The sequence below is a fragment of the Lingula anatina genome, chromosome 4 (genome assembly GCF_051362555.1).
Source record: "Lingula anatina isolate TDL-2025a chromosome 4, LinAna3.0, whole genome shotgun sequence".
Classification (NCBI taxonomy): Eukaryota; Metazoa; Brachiopoda; class Lingulata; order Lingulida; family Lingulidae; genus Lingula; species Lingula anatina.
In genome coordinates, this window is record NC_141770.1 from 2,571,318 (window position 1) to 2,586,763 (window position 15,446).

The window sequence follows — 15,446 nt, forward strand, 5'->3', positions numbered from 1 at the left end:
CAAGCTCAGCTTAGCGCATGCGTATTGTGCAAGGCCACAAAGTACGTTTCCGGTCGGATGTTACAACGTGAAACACGTCTGGTTTCATAATATATGAACGCTTCTGAAAAGGTAAGTCTTTGGTAAAATTGTGGTATTTAAGATGAAATTTTTATTTAATATTAGAACAGATGACTGAGAGAATTTTCAGTGAATGACTTGGGTGTTCTCATTAGAATTTTTATGCAGAGATATTTTTGTGTAAGTGTCAAAGCCAGAGAAGCATTTGACAGAACAAGGAAGCGTGGCTGATGAAATTGACCGGTTAAATGTAAGAACAGTAGTTAACTTTCACTTTCCATATGGCGTTCTCAGAAGTCTTTGCTTTGTCAGACCCTTTTGTCAGGAGTCGACAATTGATCATTTATGGTACCTTGTGATAATTTATGAAACTGGAAACTTTGTAAAATTTACTAAAATGTGCCTTTTGAATAGATGGGGGTGGGGGTCTCGCATATGATTATGGCATGTGGCATATGATTGATTTTAATGACGTCTGGTCTGAATCAGATCAAACCCAGCAAAAATCGAGTTTGTTTATGTTGTGTTGTGAAAGGTCAGAGAATGTAAATAGGAACAGCCCAAGATTGTAGCTGAATGTCAAAGGGGAGGGAAAAAGGAGGGAGAGTATACCCTTACAAAAATTTTCTATTAGAAAAAAATTGATTTTCATTTAAGTGGGGGCAAAAGAAGTAAGTGAGCCTTATTTCTGATGTTATAAAATTGATTTCAAATGTTAACAGCTAAGATTCTCGGATTGGCTGAAAGAGATATTTTAATATCGCTTTATTAAAATAAACTGCCTTGGGCCCTATGTTAATTCCTGAATGTCAGGTGGTCAGGGGTTGAGGTGCAGTAATATTTGGCCGGTATATCACCCCGACACCTGACAGGTATGACAGAAATGATATCTGGAAATGAAAACCTCCTGTTAATGAAAAACTTCCAAATGCAGTTCATTTGTAAGAGAAGCCTAAAGCGTATTTGCATACAAATTGAAGTTGACATTTCTCTGCAGGCCACTTGATTAAGCTGAGATCATTAATGGCAGTGAGTGTGTGAATTTTGTTCCCTGTGGAGTATAACTGGCATGTACACTGCTGTGATGACAGAGATGAGTAGGAGAATAGACAGATGTATTTTACTGTCTTTGATATCCCCATGGATAAAAAGGTTGGGGAGTGGGTGGTATTGGTAACAGGGTCATGTAAAAATAAAACTAAAGATACCAAAGAGATCACAGAAATAAGATACGTTTACAGGCAGAATCAAGATGTCAGGGTTGAGTTAAGAAACAGACACATGCATTTACTATTATGAAATGTCATTGGTTATTGAGGCTTCTGTATATGGAGGTGGGGTACCAATAGTAGGATCATGTAAAAATAAAATTAAAGTTCATGGATCACAGAAAATAAATGGATTTATTGCCAGAGTCATAATCAGATAAACATTCCCTTAAGTCTACTGTATGCTATTAAAGTCAACTACAGCCATAACCAATTGTTGAACTTCTGTAAAGTAAATTAAAAGAAATAAGGGAACACAGAACTTGTGTCCTTAAAATGATATGGCAGTCACACAATACAAGTATTACTGTAACATGCAGATGTAATAATAATAATAATAATAATAATAATAATAATGTCTTTGTTGAAGCTGTTACTTTGTATTTTGCACATTTTGTATATAGAAGTGGCTTGAGAACAAATGAGTCACAGATTTTACATCTTATTGCCACTGTACATGTATATCATGATAGAATATCAAAAGTCATTAAGATTAAAAAAAGGATGAATATCTGACTCATAACAATAATACGAATAGAATTTATTGCATCTTATCCACCAGTTTGTACTATATATATGTATGAAGAGTGATTTGTTTGTTTTTTAAGGCAAGGTTTTTTATGTAAACAAGGGAGTGCCGTGTGGTGCAGAATTTCACTGTACATCATAACTGTGGTATGGACAGCATTTGCTTTCAGGCAGGGATGAGTTCTTTCTGACTATTTGTGTCTTCCCTACTTTTTGAGTGGTGTTGGTGCTTACAACAGTTATGAAGTTTTTCTGACTGTCGACAGGTTTCCAACTTTTTGGGAGCCTAAAAGTCTCTCATCCCTGTATATTAATTGACCAGGTGTATATATGAACATCGTCTCTGTTTGATAAGATGACAACTACTGATGCAGGACATTTTTTGTTGGTGATACCAAAAACTTAGATGGGAAAGATAACTAGTTCGTTTTTGGACATGAAAGTTTTTTTTTTCCCACTGTTTTGTATTTTCCTTCCACCTTGAATATTTCCGTCTCTTGGTGACACAGACTGATTGCAGTACTTGCGTTATAATGTTGACAAACTTAAGACCCATCCTGTATTGGAGCAGTAAATTATAAATGCCATTAAAATGGAAAGTTTCCTGCTAAGAAAGTTAAAAAGACATGCTTAGTACCATGTCCACATTTATTTACAGACAAGTTATGGAGTTGTAAAGCACTGAAGTAAGTTTAATGTACAGTACATAGTTTATGCTAAGTAGGTACTTATAATAATCAAAAGTTTAAAACACCCCACTGAAACTGACATAAGAAATAAAACTGAAGTGAAAACCAGATAAGATAAATTTGTTTTTCGGGTATTAAAATGCAATTTTTACATATTTCCTGCATTCTTTTAGAAATTTTCTCAGAATTTACCAACAGGATGTTGTTAAAGGAAATACAGTAAATTACAGGGATGAGGTTATTCCAACTATCAGCAGAATTCTGACTTTTTGGGAGGCAAAAATGTCATTGGTCTAAGTAGCCCCCTGGATCCTGTGCCATATTTTCTGACTTTTTCACATAATGACAGTCTCATACCTGAAATAAGCTTTGTTTGAAATGTGGTAATAACTACAGCAGTTTATGTAATGTAGTATAATCTACATGTACATGTTATCTGTCTTGATATCAGCTTGTTGTTGACAATGATAGGGTACATAATATCTATGGGACCATTCCCAGACCCTATCGTACTAACTGTGGATCGACCTATCTCCAAGGGGACTCTCACTAGATACTAGTAGTAATCAACTTAAGCCGCTTAGATGCCTGTCACATCTCTGAAGCTGCTAGGGGGTAATTAATTATTGTTTAACGGCTTCAGTAGTCATGCCAGACATCTATACATTCATACATTAAGCTGAAAGCAATTTAGTGAGAAACCTCTTGGAGATGGAACGATCCTATAGATATGGGAACCCAGTCTACCTTACTCCTCGCAGAACATGACCTGGATCAAGTTTTATAACTGAATATCACATGGGGAAGCACACGTTTATACCTGCATATATATATGTAGCCAGTACGTGTGTCATGCTTTTGTCACTGTTGAAAGTCTACAGGTTAGTAGTTCACAGATTGCAAAAAACTACTGAGCAAAATCATATACAGTATAGAATTAATCAACAGTACTGGTTTAAGTTTCAGATTTTCAGATCTGTTGAAGCTATATTGATTAGATGCTCGGAGATCTGCAGAAAGTTATGAAATTAACTTTGTTATCTCCCTACTTAGCAGGATCACGCATCCGCATGTCTGTGCATTTGTAATTCAGGCTATCTTTGATTTTATTCTAATTTTTCTTTATGGATGACATTGACAGTCACTTGATATGGCAGATATAGGACCAAAATGTGATGTGCTCCCTTTAGGAAGCTGGCACCCTGTGTTTGATAATGCTGAATGTAACAAAGTCTGCCCAGTGTATTCCCAGTTGTTACTGTTTAAATCTTGAGCCCCAGGGCGTAGAGGTTGAACTCCAAGTAAACGTGCGGTCAGGCACAGAAAACACTGGAGTTACTGATATCTGGGTGGGTTACATGGTCAAATATTGTTACATGTAAACTTGAGAGATTATGGTAACTATGTGCACGTTTGGTAATGTCACGCTTTTCTACCCAAACATATTATTTTTAGATTTGCTGTTTTTTATGTGTGTCTGTGTGCTTGTGTGTGTGTGTGTGTGTGTGTGTCTGTGTGCTAGTGTGTGTGTGTGTGTGTATGTGTGTGTGTGATGTGTGTGGATGCATGTATGTGTGTGTTTGAGAGAGAGAAAGAGAGAGAGTGGGTGAGAGAGAGAGAAAAATCATTCACTTGTAGCCAATTTTGATTGTATAACATTTTTAACATTCATTCCCTCATTACCATCTCGCTCCATTGCTAGCCTTGATAAAATTTGTTGGTGCTTTTTTCAACAGTGTATATAATTTGTTGTGCAGTTTACATGTTTTAACATGCTAGTATACTCCAGCCGTTTGCTTGATCAGCTTCAAGACATGTAGAAGACCTTTTCCTGTAGGGCAAATGCACTAGACCTGGTTCTCTGCCAGACTGATGTAGGTTAGAACAAATAATGATTGAACTTTTTAGACAGTTTTAACAGTATTTGGGTAACCTGGAGATCTGATTTATTGATAATACCTTTAATTGTGCCAGTAGACAGATTGGTTGTATTAAAAAAAGCCTTGAAAACATTTCATATTTTAAATGTACGTAAAATGTGGTATTATTAATCTGGAACAGTTCAAGAAGTAATTAAGCTGCCTGATATAAGGTAATTCCAAATCAGTGTTTTTAAAAAGTTTTCATTATGCCCCCCCCCCCATGGCCTATTGGCTTGCTATTGTGACGCAGGGAGAGAAATATCTGTATGCTTTCTGCTGAAGTCCCGCTGGGTGATGATGTCATTTCTGTGTGAAAATTAATTCAGAATAGAAATGTGCACAGAATTAACCAGGGAAATGTCTGTGAATATTTAGCAATGAGGTAATTTCTGTGCAAGAATTCTCACAGTGCAAGAATAGCTGCACAGAATTCACCAGAGATATATTTGCAAATATTATCTGGTGAGAAAAACTTCCCCCTTTGCCCCTGTTAAAGGGTAGGGAAGATATGTACTGTAGTACATGGAATTCAGATGCTATGTTTACAAACAAGATCAGAACAGTCTTAGGCTGAAGATTTCTTTCTCTGAGCTGAATAAGGCACTGCACTCAGGGATACGGGAAAAATGGGGTCATGGGTGGGTGGGGGTGGCTTTGAAAGTAATAAAAAGTGCTGGGAACAGTAAACCAGACTGTGGAGAGAAATATATAGATTTATAAAATGTTGAAAGTTTACAATTTATTATTACTAGGTATCAATCCACTGGTACACCCCTTTGTCTGCCAGATGACTAAATGATTGTATTCTTTCATAATATTTGAGAGGAGTAAATATTGAGAGATGCATATGTATCCAATATAATGTGTAGAGTAAATAGTTCTACTAGTATTCTCAGCAGCCAGGCTAACGATGAGAGACCCAACATTGGACCAACAAAGGAGACTGTCTCTCCCTCTCTGTTAAGTCTAGTTATGTGAAAAAAAAAGTTTACCAATGCCATATTTAGGCAGAACCCGTTGGATGTGTGAGAGACAAGTTTAAGTCCTCAGCAGGTGTTAAAACACGTGTTAAAGCACATGTTAATACATGTGTCTGTATGGGACATTGTCACTAGTTTATGTGCGCAAGGTAGGGTTACAACCAAGAGACTGTCATTACTATTGTGATAGGTATTCATTGGTGACTGGCTTTTGTTGTAATTATTGTCTAGATTGATGCATAGATATACATCATGGTCACTGCAGAAAAGAACAAACTTTTATACCTCCTCATTTGATTATTATAATACCTCCTTACTCTTTGACTCCTCATTATTTATCCTGGTGGAGTTTGAGGTGGATAACGTGTCGAAGTTTCTCGTCCAGAAATATTGTTCATTTCACAGATACTGAGGTATGTATAGGTGCTATTGACATTTTCTTTAAAAATTGATTGAAAATGTGTTAATTTTACAAAACTTACTTTTCATCAAGATATGGCTATCTTATAGAGAAAGAAACGTTACTGGTGATAATTGGTGTAATAATGTGTGGATTTTGGATAAAAAGCAAGTTATTAGTAGCAACATCATTATTAGTAGAAAAACTGACAAATTATAGAGATCCTAGCTTTGCTTGTTTGTTTGTGTGTGTCCATTTCTGTGTAATAATCTGTGTGTGGGCTGAAGATGAAATGTTTGCCCCTTGAGCCTTTTTTTTCTGCACAAATTACCTAGCTCAATGTTGGAGGCTAAATGCCACAGTCTCATTTAAATAGATATAAATCCTTGAAAATTCCCCACTGGGAATAATGGACAGGAACTCCAATAATGTTGTCTCTGATTTCTTAACACAAACCGACATTTATGGACGTTATCTACGTAAGATTTGGCTTCCTCTGCAGTATATGTTATTGCTTTTAGTGACATTCGCTAAGCCTGTTCCCAGTGGAGATAGGTGGGCCTAACTTAGTATCACTGTTTAAAGGCCTGTTTTCAGTAGAGGTGGGTTGACTTAACTTATCAACATTGTAAAGGCTGTTTTTTTTTTTAGTGGGTTTGGGTTGACCTAACTTAGTACCACTTTTTGAAAGCTTGCTGTAATATTAATGAAGGTAATTTCATCCAACTCGTATGGAAAAACAACTTCCCTGTGTTTTTCACTGATAAGGAAATCTTTTCATTTCATAGTCCCACTCTCTTTTCAGAATTATTCCAAATTCTTGGAATAATAAGCAAGATATTGATCAATTAAAATGACACCGTCTCTTTTTTTGTCAAAATGTAGAGAAGAATCGTGGTGCTCAGATATTTAAAACCCTTGATTAACCTCCCACAATGACAATAATTCGAAAGCTCTCTCAGTCGGTGCATTCAATTTATCATTATATGCCCTCGGGAATAGAATTTTCTCAGAAATCTGGTTATTAGTTCCCACTTGATGAATGTTCAGGAATCCTTATCTTTTCCTTGTATGAGCTCGAGGGTGTTTTGACAATGGGAAGAGGAGGGGTGGTTTTGGGGAGAATTTTTTCTGGTTCATGTATCTACAATGTAATGGATTGTACAAACCATGCAGTTTCTAGTTTTACAATAGGTTGATTTTCTGATATAATATTAATATTGAAACTAAGTTAATTTCTGATATTATTTATCTGTCATGAATTTTTATCTGATTGTGCTCTTCTCAGGAATGGTAATTTCGGTTTGTGCGCAGATAGCGTGATAATTGAGTTATAAAACGTTTTTGTAACACGTTTCATAAGAGTGCGTTTTTATGGAGACTGGATACCTGACATTTTGTCACGAGATGAGTGTGTATAGAAAACATCATGAGGGATTACTTTTAAAGACAGTGCATGTAAATCAAAACAGAGTTGTATAAGAATGTGGTTTTCTTTGAGTAATTGAAATGATTAATCAAAAAACTTGGTTGCAGTTATCATTGAAACATTTCCATCGTGTGGAGGTAAATACAGGTTAAGAAGTTCAACATAAATTGAGAGCAATTTTAATCAGCAAAATTCATCAAATTCTCACCTGACAGTTGAAGTCAGTTAACAGTTGAAATTTTGGATTATATTGCAGTTAATATACATGAAGTTGTACATTTCAATTTCTATAAGTTCATGAACAGCTCAGCACTCCTGTTTCTAATGTTTCTGATTCAGAAGCTGTTGTGAACATTAAATCCCTGGAGATGCATTTATAATTTCTCCAGACTGTCACGAAAAGCGGTGGTAAATCCAGGAAAATCGACAAAGATCTCCATCAGTTAATGTTTCCTTTCCAATTGATCCACAGACCATTTGAAATAAAGCTAGTTTCACAGTTCTGGTCTTCTGATGTTACCATCTATGAATAATAGTAACCTAAATAATACCTGACAATTAGCTTTTATTACATCTAAGACATGAAAGATGGCAACAGAAGAGTGTTAATCCATTATGAATTGAGATTATATTCATTTAATCCAGTCATCATCTTGAAAAATAATTATTTTCAGAACATGAATGTGAATATTCCTTTTGAAGGATTTCCCACTTAACATGTGAGAAAATGAGTAAAGAAAGTGAATTGGTTTTGTAAGGGGTATTCAGAAACTGAGCAAACAAAGGAGTAGAGGGGGCAATGTCCCTTTTTTACTGGTTTCCCTAAAGTTTCAAATCCATGTAACAGGTGTATAAAATGTTCTGTACACAAATCTATTACTGAAACCCTTGTTTTATTCAGTATGGAGCCGGAGTGTTAATGTTAGTAAGTGTCAGAATTGCTAATTTGAAAATTTACGTAAGTTTCCCAGATTTCATCCTGTTTTTCTCTCTTTTCCGTTTGTACATGTGATCGGAGCATGATGTTTTTTTTTCTTTTTGTGCCGCGGTGATCTTTTACTAGATTGACGCCTGTGTGTATTGATTTTTGTGCTGTTATCAAACCATTAGACTCGGGACAGAAAGTCACCTTGACTGGGTGGTAATAGAGAGCCTATAAATGAGGGAAAGTGGTCGTGGAAATCATTTACTTTGGCTGTCACTTCAAGTAAAGTGGGAACAAGCTGGGAGACAGTCTTCACGTTGACAGTGCTCGACTCTGGAGATTGATATCTTGGTAAATAGAAGTAGCTGTTAGATGAGTCTGACCTTTGAAAATACTTTCTTCTCCCATACTAGTAAGGTATTTTTTATGTTGTAGAGGTGGAAAGGTCTGGAATATATATATATATTTATGTGCTACACTGGAGGTACATGTACATGTACTTTTATGTGTTCCAGTTCCACACCCTCGCTTCTAATACTAATTAAGGGAAAAGTTCTCATTTAGAGGACAGCTGTCAGAGATTTATATATAGTAATACGTGGGCAGAGGAAAAAGGAAAAAAGGCAATATCATGTACACGACTATTTAGTTATTGATTTTGTAATAGAAGTGATTGGTAAAGGTAGGAGGACATTATTTGTCAGATCATTACCAGACTTTGAAGGCTTTCACACAGTGTAATGGAGGTTTTTGTGTGTGTGTGTGTGTGTGTGTGTGTGTGGGGGGGGGGGGGGGGGGGGGGGGGGGGGGGGCATTTACTAGTCCTGGTATGCGACTTTTTGATGTAATAGGGGGCTGGGGTTTGGGTCCATTTTCTAGTATGTGATCTGTTATGATTTGTTGAGAAGGAAATGAAACCACATCAATTGATGTGGGATTCCGAACAGCTTGAGGGTTATGTAGTAGACAGACAACGAACACTGGCGAGCTCTGGTGGATGCCTTATGTGCCAAATCGACACAAAGAGGATAGATGATGACTGTCTGATATAATAGTTAAGGGTGGTAGGGGCGTCATTAGCTAGTATGTGACTTTTTGATATAAGAGTTCAGTGGTATTTTGTGGTCAGATTGTCAAACATACAGTACTGTAATGTACTAACTGGTATAACTTTTCATGATATTTGTATGCTATGTACCTCCCATTTAACATGTGTTTTTATGGGATCAATTACCAAATAAATCTTCCTGGTCTTTCTGCTAAGCATTAGGTGAGAAAAAAAATATCACAGTAAGAAGAATTTATTCACCATGCTAAGAGACGGATACCGGTGTGTGTTTGTGTGTGTGTGTGTGGGGGGGGGGGGGGGGGGGTCAAACAAACTGCCTTTTTGCCTAGTAGTAGTTCAACCTTAAAGGGATATTAACTCTTCGTATGAGACCTTTATTTCACAATAAAAACCTTGTGAATAACTCATAGAAATATAATATATTCTGTTTTACCAAGAAAACAGCAGTTATAGCTTTTATTCTGATGTTTGAACTTGTCTTTAGACCACGTGACCTCCATTGATGTCTATACTCTGTTAAAATCTCTTAAGAGACCAAACTTTTTAGAAAAAAACCAGGGACTGACTTTGAATGTAAAAATGGATTCATTAACCATTGGTAAGTATGGGAAAATTGTTGTTTACTCCAGGAAAATTCATTTTTTGGCCGAAAAGAAGAGTTATTATTGCTTTAATCCAAATTTCATGTATGAACATATGCTATGCCAACACCTAGGTTTCCCAGTAAATAGATATATTTTTTAAAGACCCCCCCCCCCCCCCCCCCCCCCCCCCCATTTTGAAATAGCTGTTTATCTTAAGTTAGAACTATCTCTTTACGTCAAGAAATAATTTCCAGTAAAGTGGGGTCTTGCATGTTAATAGTTGATATATTAAGTCAAAGTCACCTTGACTTGGCCACCTGCCTATTTATAATCTTCCATTGAAATTTTATTCATCATAATTTACAATAGCATGTATTATTATGATATGAGGTGGATAGGAGAGAAGGCTGGCTGGTAATTGTCTTTCACACGTCTATAGTGGCTGACAGGTGTTCTTGAAGGGTGAAGGTGGCCAACACTTTCTTGTTTAATTCATATTTTTATAATTCATACTGAATATTAAAGAAATATGTGATATTCTTCAAACGAGGAAAAAATATATGTTGAATTTATGTTTTCACTTTAATTCATGCTCTCTCTCTCTCTCTCTCTCTCTCTCTCTCTCACACACACACACACACACACATTAATGATGGAAACTGATAAATGTATTGATCACTCCATGTCCATATATTTGCATATATTCTAGAAATAATTAGTGTTTTGACCTTGTTACTTTGAAATGAATATTGTGTTATGCTTTTATTACATGCACATACTGGAAAAAAGGAAACTATGAAACTTTACATCAAATAAACCTCTCAGTATTTCATTTCACATAAAAACTTTGTTAATATTTTTTCAAAATTCTTTGTGCTATATCTTAAAGGTAAACTTGCTGATATTTTAACAAACATTCACTCATTTTGATACTTATTGATTTATCATTAAACACTGTTCTCTAAATTCCAGAAATGAGACAATGATGAACATGAAAGACATGAAAACGAACTGAATGGTGCAGTTTGAGGAAGAGACAACAGTCCATCACACTGATCAACATTCCAACCATTCCCGAAGAAATCCATCAGTGCGCAGACAATCTAGCACCGTATCCACTATGGCGCTGATGTGTTATGCATCGAAGTCGCGCCCAGTATCCATTCCCGTGGCTGTGATCGTGGCGCTGTTTGGGATCGGCTCCTGGATTGCCATCAATGGATTATGGGTAGAATTGCCACTTTTGGTCCAACGACTGCCAGAAAGCTGGGATCTCCCATCGTACCTGGCGGTCATCATCCAAATTGCCAACCTAGGACCAATCATATACACTGTATCAAACTGTTTGGTGCCCAAACGGATCAAAGAGGTTCCTGTGGCGTATGTTGTAATTACAATGGGAATTGTATCGACATTTTTGCTTGGGTTATTTTGGGAGCATCAAACTTACATAGCAGGAGTAAAGCACAGTACGGCATTGCTGGCTCTTGCGTTTTGTCTGGCATTTGTCGACTGCACTTCCTCGGTGCTGTTTTTACCATATATGGCAGTGTTTAAAGAACAGTACATGACTGCGTATTACATAGGCGAGGGGTTCAGCGGCTTACTTCCAAGTCTTGTGGCGCTAGCTCAAGGCGCTGGCGAGTATCAGTGTGTGAACCAAACAATTACCAATTCAACGACCAATGAAACGTCATGGCAGTTACACGCCGTGTTGGATGCTCCAAATTTCCCAATAAAAGACTTCTTCTTTTTTCTGTTCGCCATGATGCTGACTTGTGGGATATCCTTCACAGCATTGAATTACCTACCTCTCTGTACTAGAGAGCACTCTCCTTGTTACAAAGAGGAGTGTGACGCTGGCGACCAAGATTCAGAGGCTGGCAGTAGCAGTGATAACAGCCTCGAGTTGGATGCTGCAGAACCAACGAACGATGCCTCGCCCAAGGACAAAAACATGCCGCACATTCACTCTGAGGCTAAATTATTAGATAGTAACATTGTTGAGAGGACGCGGTTGAAGAGGTCGATATCTTACCATTTGCCGCAGAATACCTTTATACTTGTTCTCATACTAACTGGTTGGTTGAACGCTTTGAGCAATGGCGTATTTCCAAGTATACAAACTTATTCTTGTTTGCCCTATGGGCAGCTAGCTTACAACCTCGCTGTCAAGTTGTCAGCATTGGCCAATCCTCTTGCTTGTCTCATAGCATTTTTCCTGCCCAGCACAAACAAGAAAGTCATCTCCTCATTGGTTGGATTGGCAACAGCCATTGGTGTTTTCATCATGGTAACGGCTGTGATGAGCCCGCACCCTGTGATGCACAGTAGTGTATTTGGAAAGATTTTAATTGTGAGTTTTTTTTATATTATAACTTTAACTGAGATCTATCCATGTAGATAAATAGTCTGAATGAACTGAAGAAATGATTAAGTTTTAGAGCACTTTTATCATCATTTAAAGATGACTTGATCAGGTGACAGTATGTGTTATAAATATTTCATCTTTTCCAATTCGCCTAATCTTAATTGTGGCTCTTTATACCATATTTATGTAAGTTTCCATTTTGTGATTATTTCAGGTTTTAGCATGGGTTCTTATGACGGCCTTCTTCTCCTACAGTAAGGTCATGATCGCGGTGTTGCTACGGGACGAGGGTCGTAAGGCATTGCTGTGGTGCGGAGCTGTGACCCAAGGAGGGTCATTCATCGGTGCTGTCGTGACTTTCCTATTAGTCAACGTGGCCAAACTGTTCAAAGATGCTCCGCAGTGTCCCAAAATACAATGATCTGATTGGATAATAGGAGTGGAAAAAAAAGGCGAAAATATCGAGCTTGGCTGAAATATTAATATGAAAAGAACCCCTGAAGACACTGGGAGGAGTGAAAACTGTGGCATAGTGTTCATCTTTACAGACAGACCAATTAGGCAAGGGGTGGCAAATTCAGCTAACCCAATCTGTGTCACTAAGTGTTTTGATCTATTTCAAAGAAAAGAACTACGATCAATGATCAAATATTGTTGAATTATCCGGTGTTTTTGTTGTTATATACAGATGCTGTTAGAGACAGAAGGTGACAGTAAAATAAGCTGACCAAAGTTAAAATAGATTATATTATAATAATTTATCTGTGTGTTATTCGTGTCCCTGGTAATGATTTTAAATCTAAAAGATGTCAATACTGGATTTTAAGGGTCTATTTTTTTTTTTTTTTGGGGGGGGAGGGGGGAAAGGGGGGGGGTCACATTGGGCTTTCCTTGTTTGCTATAGAATGTATTTGATAACAGTATGTTCACAAGTCATGATCACCTCTACAATGTTCACTGTAAAGATGGCAACCCATGGTACCGTAGGAATTCCTTGAAAAGTTCCAGAAATTGTTAACTCTAAATTGCTTCTTACCAATTAAAGATTCAGGTACACTTAATCTATTGGTGAAGTATTTAATACTAGTTTCAGGTATGATGAACTGTTACAAACTTGAGATTAAAAAAAAATGCATCTAGCTCAGTGGTGTCAGTATCAAGTTTCTGTTTACCTCATTGAAAATATAACATTGTACTTTGCTATCAATAATTCAGTTTAAATGTCCATATTTCAATTTTTTCACGTGTGAATTCCAGTGGTATTTGATTGACAGGTATATTAAATAGGTAATATCCATTGTATGGAACCACTTAAGTAGGTTAGTATTCTAAATGGACATTTTTTATCTTTTGATTGTCAGGATAAGCTTTGATTAAATATAAAAAAAAAAAAACTTTTAAAGTATGGAGGTTTCAAAATGAAGCTGGCACACGTCGCACTAAAAGTCCAGCTATTCTTAAATGTAAATGAACGGGTGCAGCAATTCCAGTGTGTTGTTGTCCAGAATATAATTCTACACAGTCTTTTATTTATTTTAATTATTTGTGACCCACTCAGGCTAGACTAGTCATTTGCTATGGTTGATGTGTTTTTGAAGGCGTTTTAATCTGCGATATTTTACATTTCATTTGCATGCTGTTTTTCTTGGGGATTGAAGATTCTTGGCTGTTCCCCAAGTGAGGCATTAGCTCAGAACTGTACTTTTCCTTGTGTGTTCTTTCTTTGTGGTGGTTAACCACCACATGCCAAGGACTTTCCCATTTGTTTCAACTTTGCTTTGAAATCCGATGTAATTGCTTTTTGATTAGTTTTACTTGGGACTAGAATTTTAAAACCCCTCTTGTGGATAAAGGAAAGGATCTGGGATTGGATTCCACATTCCACTTGCTGATCTTTATTTTAGATATGCTGCTGGGGATGTTTGTCTTTAAGTTTTTGTTTTTGTCAGATCATCAATTTTTCATCACATTAGGTTAAAGATATTGAAGATTAAAAGATGAGCATTTAATATGAAGCTTAAGTGAAGCCTGAAGCTATGAAAAGCAATCTAGACTTAGTTATTGTAGCTTTGAAGAAGAGTTGATGGCAGTTTGCATCAACTTGTTGTTAGATTGGAGCACCTTGAGCTTTATGATATTTATTTAACCAGTCATATTTTCTTGTTTATATGGTATGAATTTAACTGGCTATATTTTGGAATTTAATTTTAATCATTTTATGTTTGCACATTTTAAAACTGATTTTGCACAAAAAAGAAAAACCAACATTACGTGGAATTTTATTGTTGGAATATTTCATCAGTGTGTGTTGTTTAGTTAGGCAGCTGGAGTTAATTTAATTGGAGTTTTTAGATCTATTTTAGTTACACAGAGTGGCCAATTGCCTTTCTAGATATCTTTACATAACACACATCTTTTGTCAATTTTTCTCTGTGTGGCAGTATTTTGTTTGTGGCTTATTTATTTTGTTCACGATGAATTTCATCATGTTGCAGTTTTATTTTATTGTCAGTTTGTGCACCTATTTGTTTTAGATGGTCAGATAGTTATTTTAAAAATAATGGCAGCTTGTAATTATATAGTGCAATGCACAAAGATTATCATCAAAGATACTCCTAAACAAGACCATCTGCGCTTTGTGATATCATATAAGACGAAAAATGTGAGAAATCTTGTAAGGTTGGGTCAACTTTTTAGTGATAGGAGTAAACCTTGCTCCCCTGGCATTATCACCTTTATAAGATAGCAGTACTAAGTGATACCCAAACGTGTCGAAGTTAAAGAGTGCATTTAGAATAGCGGACTATTTAACAGATCCATGGATCAAATATGACCAACCCGCTTGAATGGTTGTTGCGTAATCCCCACGGGAGGAGGGGGGGGAATCTGCGTCTAATTGAGAATTAAGCAGCAAGCTTTTTAGCGGGTTGCCATATTTGATCCGTGTCTGCTGTTCTGAAGGTGACCATAGTGTCGTGCAGTAGACTATTTCAACAGAGTTCAAGAGAAAACAACCAGAGAAATATCTGTGTATGAATGCATAATGTAAATTCTGTCAGCTTTCATTCCTTGCCATGTTGCTTGCTATTCGGGTCATTATCTCTGACCCCTCTCCTTCAAATCATGCCAAATCTCGCTTGATTTCAGGCTAAGTCACAACACTATCTCAGATAATTCCCATTTGCACCTCAATTTTGACCAAACCATTCCAAAGATAAAGA

At 36.7% G+C, this 15,446-nt stretch overlaps 1 protein-coding gene across 2 annotated transcripts; it reads left to right on the forward strand.

The window, feature by feature from the left end:
- Positions 1 to 3: 3 nt before the first annotated feature.
- Positions 4 to 12,964, forward strand: LOC106179080 (riboflavin transporter 2). Of its 2 annotated transcripts, none has more exons than XM_087010274.1 (3): positions 4 to 111; positions 10,827 to 12,210; positions 12,440 to 12,964. In XM_087010274.1, exons 2-3 carry the CDS (start codon positions 10,870 to 10,872, stop codon positions 12,644 to 12,646), a joined length of 1,548 nt encoding a protein of 515 aa, XP_086866400.1. In that variant the 5' UTR covers positions 4 to 111; positions 10,827 to 10,869; the 3' UTR covers positions 12,647 to 12,964. The 2 variants fall into 2 exon arrangements, with proteins under 2 accessions (XP_086866400.1, XP_013418037.2); XM_013562583.3 differs by lacking the exon at positions 4 to 111 and adding an exon at positions 8,362 to 8,552.
- Positions 12,965 to 15,446: the final 2,482 nt, after the last annotated feature.

Coding starts and splice junctions, on each gene's coding strand:
- LOC106179080 (XM_087010274.1), top strand. CDS start 10,870: ATGGTGCAGTTTGAGGAAGAGACAACAGTCCATCACACTGATCAACAT. Junction 12,211..12,439: donor TATTTGGAAAGATTTTAATT/GTGAGTTTTTTT, acceptor TGATTATTTCAG/GTTTTAGCATGGGTTCTTAT.